Here is a 19,428-nt window from a genome sequence, read left to right on the forward strand (position 1 = left end):
CTCCAACACATCATGTAAGGGATTTTTTACCTAAGTCCACTGTTCAGATCCCTCACTTCCACTGCTGATCCAGATGTGCAGGTTATCCCTCACCATCACCGCCCAAACCCCTAACTTCCCCTCCCAATTATGTCATTCCTCTTCTGGATCCTGAGAGAACCCCATAACTGGACAGCCAATAGGAAGTGCCCACATCAAGCAGGTAGTGATTTGGACACCCAAAGAAAGACCCTGCCAGTAAAAACAGAAGAGAAGTGAAGGGTCAGGACCTAAAAGTCATGTAATTGCAGGTTTGGGTAAGTAGAAAGAATATTTAGAAAGTCTTTATTGGTATTCTAACATTCAGCCAGAGGGTAGTAGGAAGAAGGGGCAAGAGGGAATTTGTTTCCTACCAAAAGTCAGGCTTGAAGAATTTGAACAGAACTTTAATGTACTCAAGAAAGAGCTTTCTTCTATTGATGTGTATACGTATGATGTTGGACCAGGAGAGTCAGCATCTGCTATGCAAGCATTATTGGCAGTGATAACAGCCAATATGGGGTTGATTTTGCTAAAACTGGAGAGTGCTGCTAAAAATATAGTGCTGCTCTGCATAGAAACCAATCAGCTTCCAGGTTTTTTTCCGTCAAAGCTTAATTGAACAAGCTGAAGTTAGAAGATGAATGTCTACCATGCCCAGTTGCACCAGATTTTTCACTCTTCAGTTTTGGTAGTTAGTGGTTAAACATTGCTCAACATTTTAATTCAACGGTTATCCTGGGTGCACACTGTTCATGTATGATAACACACATCAACAAGCATTGTGGCAGTCTATTAATTAGCAATGCACCCCAGCGCAGAATAAACTGTGCATAGTGTGTTGCCATATATATAGAGGCATGCTGCACCAGTGTGTTGCCTTAGTGTGTTGGGGTGCAATCATGACATCATCAGCCCTTCTCTACACCTCATCCAATTGGAGAATGCCTTGTATTCATTAAAAAAAAAATATTTGAATGGAGGTGGTGGTGAGAGAGTGACCCCCTTTGATCAGTGTCCAGTGGGGAAGCCAATCAGCACAGGACCCGGAAGATTATGGTGGTCACGCTATTAGGACCAACTAATAGTGTTAATCAACTTCCACAGTGGTCCCTTTTCGGCCTTCTTTCCCTAATGGAAGCTATCAACAATCTTTTTTCTGATTTGGGTGGTTTTATCTACTGATCAGGAGGAGAAACCTGTTCATGGACATGCTGCTTGGGATTGGAGCTGCAGCTGAAGAACTAACATCTTCTCCTGGAGGATGAGAGCGAGCGACCTAGACCTATTTTACCACACTAAGCTCTAGGGAAAATGAGCGCAACTGCACTTGCAATGTGCACGGTTTATTAGCCTTTAGTAAATCCACCCGGTGTTGTTACAATGTATTCAGACTATTTTTTTTTTATGTGCAGAATAATAACGTATGTTTTGAAATGCACATCAAATTTACAACCTCACAAATGAAAAAAACATTTTTTTTTAAGTTGTTTCTATTTAGTCCTATATTTACTCTAATTTTACCATAATCAGCCATATTTAGAATGTATAAGCGCCGGTTCACACTACCGCGACGCTACTTCGGGTGGCGACCTCCGAGGTCGCGGTGCGAGCAGCGCGGCGCGACCTCGGAGCGGCCGCCACGGACTTCATAACATTGAAGTCTATGGCGGTCGCCTCCTGGTCGCCCCAAAGAAGCTCCGGACCCTTTTTCTAGGTCGGAGCGACTTGTGTCGCTCCTATTAGAACGGGTCCGTAGCTTCCCTATGGGAGGTGACCTGCGGCGACCTGTGAGGCGACCAGGTCGCCTCACAGGTCGCCCTAGTGTGAACCGGCACTTAATCTTGAATATTGACTTATCTTGTTTGCTGCCTTTTAGTTGGTTAAATATACAATTAAAAGCATGTTGTTATATCTGTTCAATAAGTGCTAAAAACAAAACAAAACTTGGTCTTGCCTCTGCTGATTGTGATAATGGATGGGCCGAACGACCCCCTGTTCGGGTTGCGGCAGCACTTTCGAGCATCTTGAAAGTTCGGAACCGAATAACGAACCGCATTAAAGTCTATGGGACCCAAACTGGAAAAATCAAATGTGCTCATTTTGAAGGCTTATATGCAATTAATTGGGCATACAAAGGGTATGGGGGTCTGGGTACTGCCCTGGGGAACATGTACAGTGTGCATTGTGAAAGTATTCGGCCCCCTTGAACTTTTTGACCTTTTGCCACATTTCAGGCTTCAAACATAAAGATATAAAACTGTAATTTTTTTTGAAGAATCAACAACAAGTGGGACTCAATCATGAAGTGGAACGAAATGTTTTGGATATTTCAAACTTTTTTAACAAATAAAAAACTGAAAAATTGGGCGTGCAATATTATTCAGCCCCCTTAAGTTAATACTTTGTAGCGCCACCTTTTGCTGCGATTACAGCTGTAAGTCGCTTGGGGTATGTCTCTATCAGTTTTGCACATCGAGAGATTGACATTTTTGCCCATTCCTCCTTGCAAAACAGCTCAAGCTCAGTGAGGTTGGATGGAGAGCGTTTGTGAACAGCAGTTTTCAGTTCTTTCCACAGATTCTCGATTGGATTCAGGTCTGGACTTTGACTTGGCCATTCTAACACCTGGATATGTTTATTTGTGAACCATTCCATTGTAGATTTTGCTTTATGTTTTGGATCATTGTCTTGTTGGAAGACAAATTTCCATCCCAGTCTCAGTTCTTTTGCAGACTCCATACAGGTTGGTCCTGTATTTGGCTCCATCCATCTTCCCATCAATTTTAACCATCTTCCCTGTCCCTGCTGAAGAAAAGCAGGCCCAAACCTGTGAACAGATGTGCTCTATTATCAGTAACAAAATCAATAACAAAACCTCCGGCAGCACTGAATGCCCATTCGAAAAGTACGCTGGATGCAGATCAGCCCAGAAGCTCAATTGCATACTGGGCAAGTTCTGGCCAGTGGTCTATGCTCATGATATTTTAGAAAAAGGAAAAAGGTGAAAATCACTAAATAATAAAGGGGTTAAATACTCACTGACTCACCGTTAAGGTGTGGTAATTGCCTAAAAAATAAACATAATTAAAGAGAGATGGCAGCTGAAGAAACGGACTGTCAGATAGTAGGCAATAATCTACCATGCAGTTTAGTATGCAATAAAGTTTATTGAAACTTATTATAAAAATATATGTGGATAGCCATCAACTTTAAGGGTTAAATCTTCCAAAGGATGAACATAAATACATCATACAAACCACAACAATATTAAAAACAATCCGGATTGTTGCCTAGTGTTGGATGAATGCGCCTAATCCAATAAGGCTGATATAATCAATCAATAGACCATATGAAACTTGATTCAGATGAACTTCAATATAAAGGATTTAACGCACAATTCCGACATCAATGGTAGAGAAAAGATATATCCTACATATACCATGAGATATTGAAAATGGGGAATTACCCCTTTAAATTGGACATAGACTTGCAAGCTAGTCAATCCATTCAAGTAGTTGAGCAATGACTCAATATCTATTAAATGTATCACTGAGATGCAGAGGTAAGAAATATGTCCTGATAGCTAATTCCAGGGAGAGAGATAAATAATTAGTGGCCTTTTGCAAGCAGCAAGCAACAATGAATAGAGCAGGAAGCATATACATATGTCATCAGTAATAGTTAGGCAGTCGACAGATGTAAAAACTATCCAGTCTTTTGCCTTCCACTGTGGTTCAGTGTGCTACTTTGCACTTTTAGTTTAACAGTGCAAGTTAAAAAGTTGTTGACATCATTATATTGGCAGAAAGTATATTCAGCATAGCAAGCTGACAATAAACAGATAAGGTGTACTAAGCTGGAGGAATGAAGCCTTAAGTGAAATCAGAAGGTCAACGATCAAAATTGTTTTGAATATTGTTGTGGTTTGTATGATGTATTTATGTTCATTCTTTGGAAGGTTTAATCGCTAAAGTGGATGGCTATCCACGTATATTTTTATAATAGGTTTTAATAAACTTTTTTGCATACTAAATTGCATAGTAGATTATTGCCTACTATCTGACAGTCTGTTTTTTTAGCTGCCATCTCTGTCTATTCTCATGACCCAGTAACCCAGTGGATCATCAACTATAAAGCTCTCCATCTCAATTTTCGGCCCTAGATAATTGTCCACCATATATGATGCAGATGTTGCCAATAGGATGTTAAAGCTGACAGCCCTGGGCGCCGAAGACTAAAAAAAAAAGTGAAATGCATCACTTACGTGGCCCACTTCTTCACCGCTCCTCTCTTGACTAACAGAAGCCTCAAAACGACGTTTTCCAATACACTGTAACCTACCAGAGTTGCGAAAAACATCAGATAAACTCCTCTTTAAGGTGTCCTCAATAGATTTCATCTTCTGCTCCCTCTGTGGGGACAGGATGAGTTCTGAGACTTTCCCTTTCTAACGGTGGTCAAGGAGCATTGCCAACCAATAGTGATCCCTTACCTTGATGTCACGTATTCTCGGGTCATTTTGCAGGCTTTGAAGCATGAGGGAGACCATGCACTGAAAGTTTGCGGAGGCATGAGAAGCAGACTCCTCTAGGTCACTGAGGATTGCAGTATCTGGAACTGCCTTCTCCCAGGCATGTACTACTCCCAAGGGTTCTGGGGGCTGAAAACCATCTGCTAAGGTTTGACGTATGTCTTCCTCTGCATCAATGACTCCAAAACTGCCAGACTCCTCCTCCTCCCTCTCCTCTTGCGTGTTCTGTGGCATGACAAAAAATGGTATCTGTATAAAGCGGCCCTTAAGAGAAAAGGAAGTCCTCGTCTCCCTACAACCCCCCTCCCCCACCCCGCTGCTCTGCCTCCAGTGCCCTGTACATAATGCTATGCAGAGTCTGCTCCAGCAGGAACACAACAGGGATTGTGACACTGATGCATGCATTGTCACAGCTTACCAACCTTGTGGCCTCCTCAAATGATGATGTAGCACTGCCCCCTAGAGGACTGCTTAGAATTATACTTTCTGGATTTCCCCTGGGTTACCCTTAGCAACTGATAGCAGACAAATAGCACTGAAAGTCCTTGGCTCAGTCAATAATAAATCCAGGGGATGCTGGTTTTTTGTGTTTATATTTGGAACTGGGATGGGAGAAGGGATGAGTGGGATGCTCCAACTATGAACTATACACAATCTTGAGGACAACTAGCTATAGTGTGCGGCAAGGCCGCTGCTTCACCTTGCCACTGAAGTGAAGATAGATAATGTGTTCCTGTTTGAATTACTCTTCAGGATTCTAAATTGGCACCCCCTTTCTCACTTGCTGTGTGTGCTGACACCTGTACACTGAATCTCCACTGGAGTGGTCCTCTTCCTGGGCAGACTCCCGGCAAGCTTCCCGGTACTCATGGACTCTGTTTTTCCCAAGGTTGCTCTGCCTCCAACTCCACTAGTCAGCTTTCCTGGACCTCCTGGCTCAGTTTCACACTCCTGGCCCACAAGGCCGACCGCCTGTGACCACCATCCACAGCAGCAGGAGAGACGAATGTCACCCTCCTTCTGGCACCTGGCTTCCCGCCCAAAGACACCCTGTCACATGTGCTCTTGGCTTTTATAACATATCCCAGGATGCCCCACTGTTTGTGCTAACCCACTGGGATAGTTACAAAAGCCTGTGTGTCACTGGCTGGGTTTCCTCCACTGTCCAACAGGCTCCCCTATTGGATACAGTGGGGACACTCCCTCAGCCCAGATGAATCACACCCTGAGCACATGCAAAACTAACAATCAGGCTTCCCTGATAAGCAGATAGAGACTTTACCTACCTAGCACCTACCTAGGAGGGTGCTACAATGACAGTACAGTGCATGCATTCTTTATCAGCAGCCATTGGCACGAGTAAATAAAAAAGGGCCGGCCTAAGCGTGTCGTTGTGCCATACTCACACAGGTACTCGTTGATGGCTCTCTGCTGCATGTGAAGACGCAGCAGTATTGCCAAAGTCGAGTTCCACCTAGTGGGCATGTCACAAATCAGGCAGTTTATGGCCAGGTGTTCACGTTGAATTTCAGCCAACCAAGCACTGCCTGTTTATGACAGCCTGAAATGTCTACAGACTCTGCTTGTCTACTTTAGCAGATCTTCCAACCCTGGGTACCTATTTAAGAAATGCTGCACCACCAAATTGAGGACATATGCCAGGCATGCAACGTGTCAACTTTCCCTGTCTAAGGGCGGACAGGTGGTTTGTGCCATATCACGCACCACCATTCCTGACTCCAGCTGGCATGGCGTGAACCACCTCTGGGCCTGCCCCTGTAAAGCTGCAAGAATCTCTACTCCAGTGTGATTTCTGTTCCCTAGACACACTAGCTGCATGGAACCTTTTAGCCTGACTCATCAAATAGCCCCTTAAATGCTTAGGGGGTACTTGTGGTTCATAGGACAATTCAGCAGAGGAGGGCATGAGGAGGAGGAGGGGATGGAGCTGACCAATCTCACATCATCACCACTAGCTGTATGGAGACATGGTGGCACAGCAAGCTGCAGCACTGAGCCCTGTCCTGCATCCTTCCGAGTTGTATGCAGAGTTACCCAGTGTGCTGTGAACAAAATGTATCATCCCTGACCATGCGTACTGGACCACATGTCAGCAGTAGCGTGGACTTTGTGGCTGACTGCCTTGCCCAACGATGCAACAACATTGCTTTCCACGAGATGGTACAGAGCTGGAATGGCTTTACGTGAAAAGAAATAGTGATTGGGAACCTGCCATTGTGGTACATCACATTCTGCAAATTCACAGAAGGGGGCAGAATCCATCAGAGGGAAAGGCAGAAGTTGTAAGGCTAGTAGCTTTGACAAGCTTGCATTTAGATGCTGGGCATGTGGGTGGCAGTGACTGTATTTTTTTTTTCACTGCAGCAGATGGGTCAGAGAAATTTGCTGGCTATAGTCTACAGCTGGTGGTGTGCTACTGGCAGATATGCTGCAAGGACAGGGGACACTCTGGGCTATGCCATCATCCCTGTCAGTGAAGGCTGCTAAGAGGTCATGAGGTATAGTGGAGGTAGACTGAGGTGAGTAAGGAGGAGGAACCCAATTGCGTCCCTTTTATGTGGATTTCAAGTGCGTTTGCCAACGGGCTGAGTGGTGGGAGGTTAAATGCCTTGTCAAGCATGTGGTACCCAAATGGCTGGTGTTTTTGCCACGCTTGAAGTGCTTGAGACAAAGTTTTCAAATTGCAACAGTGCGGTCGGCTGCACATGTGCTAAAAGAGGTCCAGACGGCTGAGCTGTGGGAAGTGGGCTGGGAGATAACAGCTCCACAATTTGTTGGAATAGGGTGGATGCTCTCTACTCTCTTCCATGGTTGTGCATCCCCCTCACTTTCCTCCTCTGCTCTATCCAGCACCCAAGTCGAATCAGTGACCTCATCATCATCATCATCTCCTCCATCCTCATCATCACTGGAGACAATTTGGCAATACACTACGACTGGGGGAACATGACTACCAATTTGTGTACCAGTATTTTCCCCTCTCTGTAGGATCATGTTCCTACCTTTCTCAACCTGAGAACCAACTTCTGAATCAATAATGGCTGTGCATCGTCAAGGAGCAAGTGTCTGACACTGTGTTCAAATAACTCAGCTGATTCCTCCATGCCTGATGCTGGGTCTATGGCAGGAACAAGCTATGGACAAGGAGGCAGAATAAGTCACTCTGTCAGCTTCATTGGACTGCACACTAGTCTCTGCTTGGGTGACGGAGGATAAGGAGGATGAGGATGGTTTAGTAAACCAGTCCTCCACCTCCTCTGCATGCTGTGGCTGGATTGCACAGGAAACATCAGCATCTAAACAGAGCAAATGATGCTCTCTGGACTGACCACATCCGACTTTGTCAAAGTCCCCCTCCCGGTGCCATGGGAACGTCTGCCTCTCCTTTTGGCCTTCCAGACATGATGGGTAGGGGGGGGGGGGGTGCTTATTAACAAAATGTAATAAATATGTGTAAATGTGTACATGGATGCAATTTAATCAATGGAAAGTGGTGTACTCAGTACAGAGACACACTCTACTGACACATTAAAATATACTGCGTAAAACGGCACATAACACACTGAAATATACTGCCTTAAATGGGCAGTAAGGCATTGAAATATACTGCATTAAATGTGCAGTAACGCGTTGAAATATACTGCTTTAATCTTGCACAAACGCACTAAAATATACTGCCTTAAACATGCACCATTGCACTGAAATATACTGCGTTAAACATCCACTAATGTACTGAAATATACTGTGTTAAACATGCACTAATGTACAGAAATGTACCGCGTTAAACGTGCAGTATCACATTGAAATATACTGCCTTAAATGTGCACTAACGCACTAAATTATACTGCATTAAACGGCACGTAACACATTGAAATATACTGTGTTAAACATGCAGTAATGTACAGAAATAGACTGCATTAAACGTGCAGTATCGCACAGAAATATACTGCACTAAACATGCACTAATGCACTAAAATATACTGCGTTAAACACCACGTAACACACTAAAATATACTGTGTTAAACGTGCAGTAACGTCCTGAAATATACTGCGTTAAACGGCACATAACACACAGCAATATAATGTGTTAAATGTGCAGTAACACTGAAATATACTGTGTTAAACGTGCACTAAAGCACTGAAGTATACTACATTAAACGTGCATTAACACAGAAATATACTGCATTAAACGGCACGTAATGCACTGAAATATACTGCGTTAAACCGCGCAGTAACGTACAGAAATATACTGCGTTAAACGTGCAGTAACGCACTGAACTATACTGTAGTCAATCTGTCCTGACAAAATAAACTGACACTAATGTAAAAATAAATGGTCACTCACTACACTCACATGATGAAACTATCACTAGATTCACACTAAAGTGACACTAAAGTAAAAATGAATGGTCGCACTACACTCACACTGAACTATCACTAAACTGATACTCTACACTGACAATAGAATAGCACACTAACTCTCAAGTAGCACTGAACAGAGCCTTGCTCTATCTCTCTCCACGTCAATATCACACTGTAACTGGCCGCTATTGAAAGAATATTTTTTTAGTGTGGGTTGGGACTAAGAGCAATGAGCCATAATTGGATAGAGTCATCATTACAGCGTTCAATCATGGCTCTGACTGTGCTATGTGCCCTGATTGGGCAAAGCTTTTATTGCTTCAGCCAATCCGGGCTTCGAATGCACTGTGCGGCATTGTGGTCTTTCAACAAATGGTCAAACGCCCCAATAATTCAGGTGTTCGTCGAATGGGCGAACAGCCAATGTTTGCCCCTAACTCATGCTCGGGCCAAACCATTTGCCCATCCCTAATTGTGATCAGTTAGCATTGTTTCCAGTTATCTCTGTGAACTACAAAACGCCTCCCCCATGTTATGTCATCTAGGGACTGGAAAGCTGCAACCTTTAAGATTTTTAGCCTGGGGTTTAAATGCCTCTAACTAATTCAGAATATTTTGTAATTTTTAGTTAAGATGTTTTATTCTTACTTATTTAGTTCATTAACCACTTCCATACAGAGCAGTTACACCCCCTTCCTGCCCAGACCAATTTTCAGCTTTCGGCGCTCTCACACTTTGAATGATAATACAATGCTGTACCCAATCAAATTTTTTATCATTTTTTTCACATAAATAGAGCTTTCTTTTGGTAGTATTTAATCACCACTGGGTTTTTTATTTTTTGCGATATAAGTGAAAAAATTCGAAAATTTTGAAAAAAACACATTTTGTTTTAGTTTCTATTATAAAATTTTGCAAATAAGTAATTTTTTTTCATAAATTTGAGCCACAATTTATACTTCTACATATCTTTGGTAAAAATAACCCAAATTAGTGGTTATTTTTTAGTCTGTGTGAAAGTTATAGAGTCTACAAGCTATGGTGCCAAACATTGAAAATTGATCACACCTGATGTACCGACGGCCTATCTCATTTCATGAGGCCCTGAAATGTCAGGACAGTACAAATACCCCCCAAATTACCCCTTTTTGGAAAGTAGACATTCCAGGGTATTTAGTAAGAGGCATGGTGAGTTTTTTGAAGTTGTAATTTTTTCCCACAATTCTTGGGAAAATGAAGAAATATATATATATTTTTTTTTACCCAAAATTGTCATAATAACAACACAGTATAAGCATACTTGCAATTTCACCCCAAAAATACATTCCACTACTCCTCCTGAGTATGGTGATACCACATGTGGGAGACTTTTACACAGCCTGGCCACATACAGAGGTCCAACATTCAAGGAGCACCGTCAGGTGTTCTAGGAGCATACCTGATGACATGTACTCGGGTACTCTGATGGGCTGGTGACAGGTACTTTGATGGGTTAGTGACAGGCACTTTGATGAGCTAGTGACAGGTACTTAGATGGGCTAGTGACAGGTCCTCTTTATTCGGGGGGGGCAATCAGTGTGTTTTGGGGTGCACTGTAATCGGTAACTAGCTGTTACCACAATCTCCTCCTCACACAGGATCAGTGTGTGAGGAGGAGAACACTGTTACAGCTAGTTACCGTGTTCTCTGTTGACATTCTGTGACCGGCTGTGATTGACAGCCGGTCACGTGGTAAAAAGACAATTTCATTGGCTCTTTACCTGGATCGGGGATGGGCTCTATCCGAGGGATGAGCCTCGTCCTTGATCGCCGCGCTGCGCGCCTCTGGGGGCGCGCATTGAGGAGAGAATGAGCGGCTCGCGTTGGAGCCACTCATGTGATCAGCTGTGATTGACACAGCCGATCACTTGGTAAACAGCCAATTTCATTGGCTGTTTTCCTTGATCGGGGATGGGCTCAGTCCTCAGTCCCAGGGACGAGCCTCATCCCTGATTGCTGCTCAGCGTGCCCCCGGGGGCACGCAGTAGCGGCGAGAGTGGGCCGCCATCATATGACGTTCGCCCGGATCAACAAAAGCTTCCTGCCGCCGTCATTTTACAATAGCGTGGTATGGAAGTGGTTAATTTTAGTGGCATTGCTATGCAAAATACACAAAATTAAAAAAAAAGTTTGTACATACATATCTACGGTCTATATCCCACCACTCTGACTAATGCCCCTGGGTTAAGACCTGCAAAGCATTAATTATTATGGAACCCACCCAACCCTGTTTCAGCTTTTACTAAAGACACTCTCCTTTGGAAGCAACACTCTGCTTACATGATTTTTTGGGATGGTTTAGTCTACTTAAACTTAAAACTTTTTGGGGATAAGTGAGGGTTAGAACCTCTGTAAGGGAGGTAGAAATTTTCAGTGCAGAGTTAAAAAATTAGGTAATGTGGGATACAAAACGTACCGAAAAGTGTAGGCAGGTTACATAGATACATAGTGAGGTTGAAAAAAGACACCAGTTCAACCTATAATGAGTGTGTGTGTGTGTTTGCTGTCAATAGTACATCGTATACCCCTGTTTGTTGTGGTCATTAAGGTGCCCATCTAATAGTTATTTGAAACTATCGATGCTCCCTGCTCATACCACTGCTTGTGGACGAGAATTCCACATCCTTACCACTCTGGTGGTAAAGAACCCTTTACGCAGTTTAAGATTAAACCGCTTCTGTTCTAATTTTAGTGAATGGCCACGTGTCTCCTATGCTGGGGTCATCAGTACGGTATTTGTACATTGATATCATATCCCCTCTCAAGCGTCTCCTCTCCAGAGAGAATACGTTCAATGCTTGTAGTCTTTGCTCATAGCTGAAGTCCTCCATTCCCTTTATTAGCTTTGTTGCCCTTTTCTGGACTCTCTCCAGTTCCATCACATTCTTTCTGAGGACCGGTGCCCAGAACTGGACGGCATACCCGAGATGTGGCCGGACCAGAGTCTTGTACAGTGGGAGAAATATCGTTTTATCTCTGGAGTGAATGCCCTTTTTATACATGCCAGTATTCTGTTGTCTTTGCTTGCAGCAGCTTGGCAGCAGCTTGGCATTGCATGCCATTGCTGAGCTTGCCTTCTACTTGGACCCCAGGTCCTTTTCCATCTTAGATTCCCCCAGAGGCTTTCCCCCTAGTGAGTAACTTGCGTTAGTATTTTTGGCATTCAAATGAACTACCTTAAATTTTCCAACATTAAACCTCATTTGCCATGTAGATGCCCACCACATTAGTTTGGTCAGGTCTTCTTGTAGGGTTTCCACATCCTGTGTAGAAGTTATTGCCCTGCTTAATTTAGTATCGTCCGCAAATACGGAGATTGAGCTGTTTATCCTATCCTCTAGATCGTTTATGAATAAATTAAACAGGATTGGTCCCAGGACAGATCCTTGGGGGATCCCACTTTCCACACCAGACCATTCCGAGTACTCCCCATTTATTTTTACCCTTTGGCCTGCCCCTGAAGCCAGTTTTCAATCCAGGTGCTGACCCTATGGTCCATAACTATGTACCTTAGTTTGTACAGTAAAGGTTTGTGGGGAACTGTATCAAATGCCTTTGCAAAATCTGGATACACCACATTCACAGACTTCCTTTATCTAGATGGCAGCTCACTTCTTCATTGAAGGGTAATAGATTGGTCTGGCAAGAGCGATTTTTCATTATTCCATGCTGATTACTACTAATGATACCATTTTCATTACTAAAGTCTTGTATATAGTCCCTTATCATGTCCTCCAATAGCTTGCAGACTATTGATGTTAGGCTAACTGGCCTGTAGTTCACAGGGATATATCTCGGCCTATATCGGTGCCACGTTGGCTTTTTTCCAATCAGCTGGTACCATTTCCATCAGTAGACTATCCATATAAATTAGGAACAATGGTCACCAGGCTGAGTTCCTTAAGGACCCACGGGTGTAAGCCATCTGGTCCCGGGGACTTATTTATGTTAAGTTTTTAAGTCTAGTTCTGAGTCCGTCTTCTGTTAACCATGAGGGTGCTCCTTGTGATGTGTTATTAACATTAACATTACAGTCTAGATTACTGTATCCCCCCCAATTCTTTTGTGAAGACTGAGGAGAAGAATGTATTTATAACCTTTGCCCTTTATAGCCAGATTCTCTTCATTGTCCTTTATCGGGCCAAGATGTTTTGGCCTCACTTTGCTATTATTTATATACTTAAAGAATTTCTTCCGCTATGTGCCTTTCGTGTTCTATCTTAGCCACTTTGATTGCGCTCTTACATTTCTCATTGCATTCTTTGTAATGTTGGAATGCTGCCAATGACCCCCTCAGCCTTGTATTTATTGAAGGCCTCTTCTTTCATTTTTATCTGCATTTTTACCTTGGAGTTTAGCCACCCTGGGTTTACTGTAGCTTTTAAACGTATTCTCCATTGGAATGCATTGGAATGCACTGGCCAATACCTTTATTTAGTATGTAGTGTGCGGTTCCTTCTGCCAAGTCTATATCTGGATAATTAAAATCCCCCATTATAATGACATTTCCCATCCTTGCTGCAATTCCAAGCTGTGATAGGAGGTCCACCTCCCCTTCCTCCCTCTGGTTGGGGGGGCCTTTAGCATATGCCCAATATTACTTTCTCCATAGTACCTTCCCTTTAAAGCTCTACCCACAAGGATTCCACATCCTCCCTAGCTCCATTCATGATATCGTCCCTCATGTTCACTTGCACATCGTTCTTGATATACAGTCTTTTTTTTATTAGTTTGTGTCTCTCTGCTCCTACTCAGCCCTCCCTGTAAACTGACACTTGCAGGGCTTGGAAGCAGCTTCTTTCTCAATCGGTCAGCCTGCCTCTCACTGCTCCCGCTGCCTTTGCCTGTCACCTCTTGGTCTCCCAGTCCCACTGTCACTCCCGTCGCACTTGATCCCTGGGTCGTGTGCCGCCGCTCCTGGTCCCCTGCCACCGCTGCCTCTCACGATCCACTCTTGGCCCCCCGAGTCACCAGCCGCTGCCGCCTATCAGTCTCAGTGGGGGGGGGGGGTCTCAGTGGGGTGGTCCAGTCCAGTCAGCAGCTCCCAACACCACGCTGTCTCAGTGACAGTACTTCCGCTCCTTCCTCTCCTCTCAGAAATGTAACAGCCCCACTTGCTGTCTGGACTGTGTAGTCTGTTTTCTCCCCAGCAGATGAGAGGAAGTGATGAGGAACAAGGATCCTCTATTTCAGGGGTCTCCAAACTATGGCCCTCCAGTTGTTCAGGAACTACAATCCCCATCATGCCTAGTCATGTCTGTGAATGTCAATGTTTTACAATGCCTCATGGGATGTGTAGTTCCGCAATAGCTGGAGGACCGTAGTTTGGAGATCACCGCTGTATGGTTTCTTGGGTCACTGGGGGAGCTATCCTATTGGATGCTGCCACCCCATGTGACTCAAGCAGCCATCTTGGGTTTGGCAGAGCCTATATAAGGCCCTGACTTCCGGGTTTGGGACAATCTCTGGGCCTGGAAAGAGGTCCTCCTGCTGCTGGTGCTCCTGGCCCAAAAGCTAATCAGCCGCTAATTTTGAGGGCTGAAAAGTGGCCACAGGGGCAGAAGCCAGCCAGAACAGTAGAGATAGTGCTGCAGCTTCAAATTTGAAAATGTGGCAGGCTGTGCCCCTAAAGGGGTTGTAAAGGTTTGTGTTTTTTTTGTTTAAAAATAACAAACATACCTATACTTACCTGCCCTGTGCAATCAATTTTCATAGAGCAGCCCCGATCCTCCTCTTCTGGGGTGCCCCACCGGTGCTCCAGGCACCTCTTTTTCATCAGGTACCCCCACAGAAAGTCGATTTCCATGGAGGCACCCAAGCAGGCTCGCTCCTGAGTCCCGCTGCTGCATCCATTGACACTGACAGTGGGATTTGGCCCCGCCCTCCGCTCCCATGTAACTTCATAGAAATGGTGGAGACACTGCACTAGTGCATGATACTGGATCAGGCTCAGATAAGAAAAAGGGGGGTCTGGGTGGAACTGCAGCACAGAAGGTTTTTCACCTTAATGCATAATGCATTAAGGTGAAAAACCTTGAGGATTTACAACCACTTTAAGACCAAGGGCACCCACTAAAGATGTTGCCCAGGTGCCTGGTTTTAGCAACATCTATAATGTTTAGATTCAATTTAAATCTGTAAGCTATTGACCTGAAACAAGCGCGTAGATCATGCAAGTCAGACGAAAAGCTGAATATCCTTGTTGGGTTAGTTGTTCCAGAGTTTTGAACCCAAAGAACTAGCATTTGCAGAATGACAAGTCAGCCTTTATGTTTCCCCAGAAAAGGTTCCCTTTTGGAGCTTCTCACACCAGTGCACTGCAGCAATTCACAGTAACGCACATTGCAGTGGTGCACCATGGTACTATTTGTGAATGGCATCCCATCACTCTGTAAAAGTATACGTCCGGTGCATTGTTCTGCAGCAAAATGTAGCCTGCACCATTGTTAAATACTTTGCATTTCTGGCTATTCATTATGAATAGGCTGTTTAATGCAATGCAACACATCACAACATGTGTGATGTAGCACACAGTATTGTGTTGTTAATTGGTCCTTAAAGGAAGTATCTGATGAGAGAAATAGGAGGGCTGCCATTGTTGACATCCTACTTAAAATGCCTGGTTCAATCCTTCAATCGGAGGTTTGTCTGACCTGAAAGTGACAAATAGATTGAAAAGTCAGAGTTAAGTCAGAACCCTGAGAAAGAAAAAAATTAACAAAAAAAATAATAATAATAAATCATACACAATTGCGACTCAAGGCATATTGTAGTTGAATGTTATTAAAAAATACCCTTCCTTTTCAATCTTCAGCTCTGTAATTTTCTGTAAAATGCAATGCAATATGGCTACCTGGATACATTGTGTACACAGATGATGTATAGAACACCCCCTAGAAATGTAATTTCCTACTTGTGTAATTGGCTGATTTTCCCAGACATATGCACTAAGATACAAAACAGATTTTGAGAATCCTCTGCAACAAAAATTTAATTTCATTACTCTCAAAGGGATATCACATCCCAGGGGATGCAGACCTTGCAGCTTTCCTCATTAGAGCCCCACAAGTGCAGCAGCTGGTTGATAATATACTGAACAATAGATTTAGGGGTTACATACATTTTAATGCTAAGTGAACCAGTCAGACCCTCCCAAGAGTAATTACACTATGGGCAGTGAGGGGTAGCTGTATGTGGAAAGGAAGTGTGATAACTGAGATTGAGAAGTAGTAGTAAAGAAGAGCTGGGTGGTCAGGTTATGATAACATTGTAGGATAATATTACATGACTGAGAGGTGTGCAGAATGCCGAGGGTCAGGCTACCTATAAAATAAACACTTGACCCCCCTCCTTCCCCTCCAAAAATTGACCAGACAACACATATTGCTTGGAGCCAAATGGCAATAGCAGCCTTTTATTACAAACAATTAAAATACAAAAATCCACATAAACCTTTGTAATGCATATAATACAGTCAATGCATAACCAGTAAACAAAAACCTCAGCTTAATCCTACCAGGTCTAAAGGTCTTTGAAGGCCTATTTACTTTTGACCAACTGGTTTTATCTGTCACCCCATGAAAGGCCCCCAGCCGCAACTTACACTGGCTCAGGGACAATAACACACACTTGCTACAAGATACATCCAACTTAAAGCCCCCGATGTTACCATATTATTATTAGGAAGGGACTCCCAAACCTCCAGATGAGCCCAACCCCCTATTTCTCCAGTATTTTATCAAGCACCACCTTCAATTATCCAAAATACCGCCCCCCCCCCAGCCCCCCCACGCCCGCTGCTATGACTTTGAATAAATGAACCCAGAAATTGAACAGCCATGGAACAAACTTACCTAAAACAATAACCCCCACTACTTAATCCCCCCCCCCCCCATAGTACAAGAAAAATGGCTAGGAAACACCCACAGACCAAAACAAACAAGGGAGGGCAGGCAGGAGACACATTCCTGACTCTAAGAAGCTCCAACAAGATCCTCCTCCCCTCTACCCCCTACAGGACTCCCCCTCCAATCAGGTAAGTTAACTACCTCTTTCCATTTTACACCACTAATTACTCCGCCTCTACTGCCTGCCCCAGTCATGCTGGCCCTCTTTCAAGTTGCACTTAGCTCCAGGCTTTGTTATGTTCCATTTCATCCTTTTCTATGTTTTCTTCTTTTTCAGAGAACTCCTGTACAGTGCATATCGAAAAGGAGAAAGATTTTGTATTATTTGGAGAAGCAGCTGTCCTGAATTGCACCAGCAACTGTACAAATCTTTCTTGGGAAACCAGACTGACTAAACTACGAGTATCTACCGACACGACTGACACCTTCTCATGGGTTGAAGTTATAGTTCATGAGTGGGCAGACTCACCTATACAATGTCTGGCAACTGATGATGACATAGACATGGCCAGAGTGATACCTTATGGTATGTTCTTCTTATTCTTATAGATGTTATCATGTAATCAACATGCTACTTCAGTTCAAATATAGGAAAAAAGTTTCAACACGTATGCCAAAATTTAGTTTGCAAAATAATATGGTTTATTCATTCACATGTAAACATTTTTTGAAAAAGAAAATATATTCCTCTCAATTGAAAATCATTTTAAATCCCACAGTATTTCAGATAGTCATAACATCCGAAATTAGCAAAGTTCCTCCACCCCAAACTCACTTTTCCATGTCTTTATGGACCTTGCTTTGTACACTGGTACACAGTCATGTTGGAACAGGAAGGGGCCATCCCCAAACTGTTCCTACAAAGTTAGGAGCATGAAATTGTCCAAAATGTCTTGGCATGCTGACGCCTTATAAGTTCCCTTCACTGGAACTAAGGGGCCAAGCCCAACCCCTGAAAAACAACCCCACACAAAAATACCCCCTCCACTAAATGATCTGGAGCAATGCACAAAGCAAGGTCCATAAAGACATAGATGAGTGGGTTTGGGGTGAAGGAACTGGACTGGCCTGCACGGAGTCCTGACCTGAACCCAATAGAACACCTTTGGGATGAATTAGAGAGCAGACTGCGAGCCAGGCCTTTTCATCCAACATCAGTGCCTGACCTCACAAATGAGCTTCTGGAAGAATGGACAAGCATTCCCATAGACACACTCCTAAAGCTTGTGGACAGCCTTCAAAGAGTGGGCCAACTCAATAATGAACCCTACAGACTAAGACTGGGATGCCGATAAAGTTCATGTGCGTGTAAAGGCAGGCGTCCCTATACTTTTGACAATATAGTGTGTATATAGGGCCCCCCCCTACCCCCAGCATTAGGGAGGGCTGACATAGCAGCTCCATAGAGTGACCGGAGGTTCAGAAGCTGATCGATTCAGTTTGCGAGGATAGATATGGACCACAGATGTAGCTGATAGCTGGTGGCTCAAGTTCCTTTGCTTCTTTTCCTTTTATTGTTTCCCTATGATTTATTTTCCTTCTCTATTTAATTGAAGGGGAATTGGCTTTGTAACCATGTCATTGTCCCATCAACATTTTATCTATATTGTATGTCCTGGTGGTCATTGTGACAGAAAGTGAGGGAAATGGGGGACTCAGACAACACCCCTCAGTCCATTAAAAAAAAAAAAAAAGTTTAATTATTGTTGTGTCCTAGTTAACCACTTCTTGACCGGAAAATTTTCCTCTTAATGACCAGGCCACATTTTGCGATTCGACACTACGGTACTTTATGGACAATTTTGCGGTCGTGTAATTAAATAAAATTGATGTCCTTTTTCCCTCAATAGAGCTTGTGGTATACCCTCTTGTTTGGCTGAACACATATGACCACATCTTTTCTTTCACTTGATTATACATCTTCATATATAATCACATATTAATTATGACTATTAAAGAGTAAAAATATTTTTTTCTAAAACATTTTTTCAGAATCTTTGGTTACGATGTGTGAACAATTTCTGCATATCTATGTGATGTCCCTGTTTGCCCCCTTTTTGGGGCCATTCCAGTTACCCCTCCACCTCTTCCTCCCTCTGTTTTGACCTCGGCCAATTCCCGGCCAACAGTCGCTGTTAGGGTAGCTTCGCTTTCTCCCAGAGTGTTTGGGATACCATAGTAAGTAGCTTAATCTTATATTTGTATTGGAGCAATTTTTTGTATTCCCAACATGCATTTGAAATTTTTGTATTCTAATATTAGTCTACATCTACAGATTCAATTTTTAATTAGCTCCTGATGAGTGAACGGAGAGCCACGAAACGCGTAGAGCCTATTAGATACTGTATAAAGACATACCATTTGGAGACTGACCACATGTAGTTCATGTATATAATTTATTGATGAATTATTTATTTATTTATTAGTGTGAAAAATATATTTACTGTATATGAATTTGTATACTCCATGTCTAGTTCTTGATTTGTGTATATCTGTGCCCACTATGAAATATCTAATAAACTATTTATTTTTCCAATATTCCATATT

At 43.3% G+C, this 19,428-nt stretch overlaps 1 protein-coding gene across 1 annotated transcript in view; it reads left to right on the forward strand.

Annotated features, from left to right (window-relative positions):
- Positions 1 to 19,428, forward strand: part of LOC309553201 (intercellular adhesion molecule 1-like) — a 78,719-nt gene that overhangs the window by 15,860 nt on the left and 43,431 nt on the right. Inside the window, exon 2 of the mRNA XM_082254147.1 lies at positions 17,159 to 17,407. Coding sequence (XP_082110273.1) covers positions 17,159 to 17,407 — 249 coding nt within the window. The remainder of the gene's footprint in view (positions 1 to 17,158; positions 17,408 to 19,428) is intronic.

This window comes from Pelophylax lessonae, assembly GCF_965119305.1.
Source record: "Pelophylax lessonae genome assembly, chromosome: 4".
NCBI classification, from domain to species: Eukaryota; Metazoa; Chordata; class Amphibia; order Anura; family Ranidae; genus Pelophylax; species Pelophylax lessonae.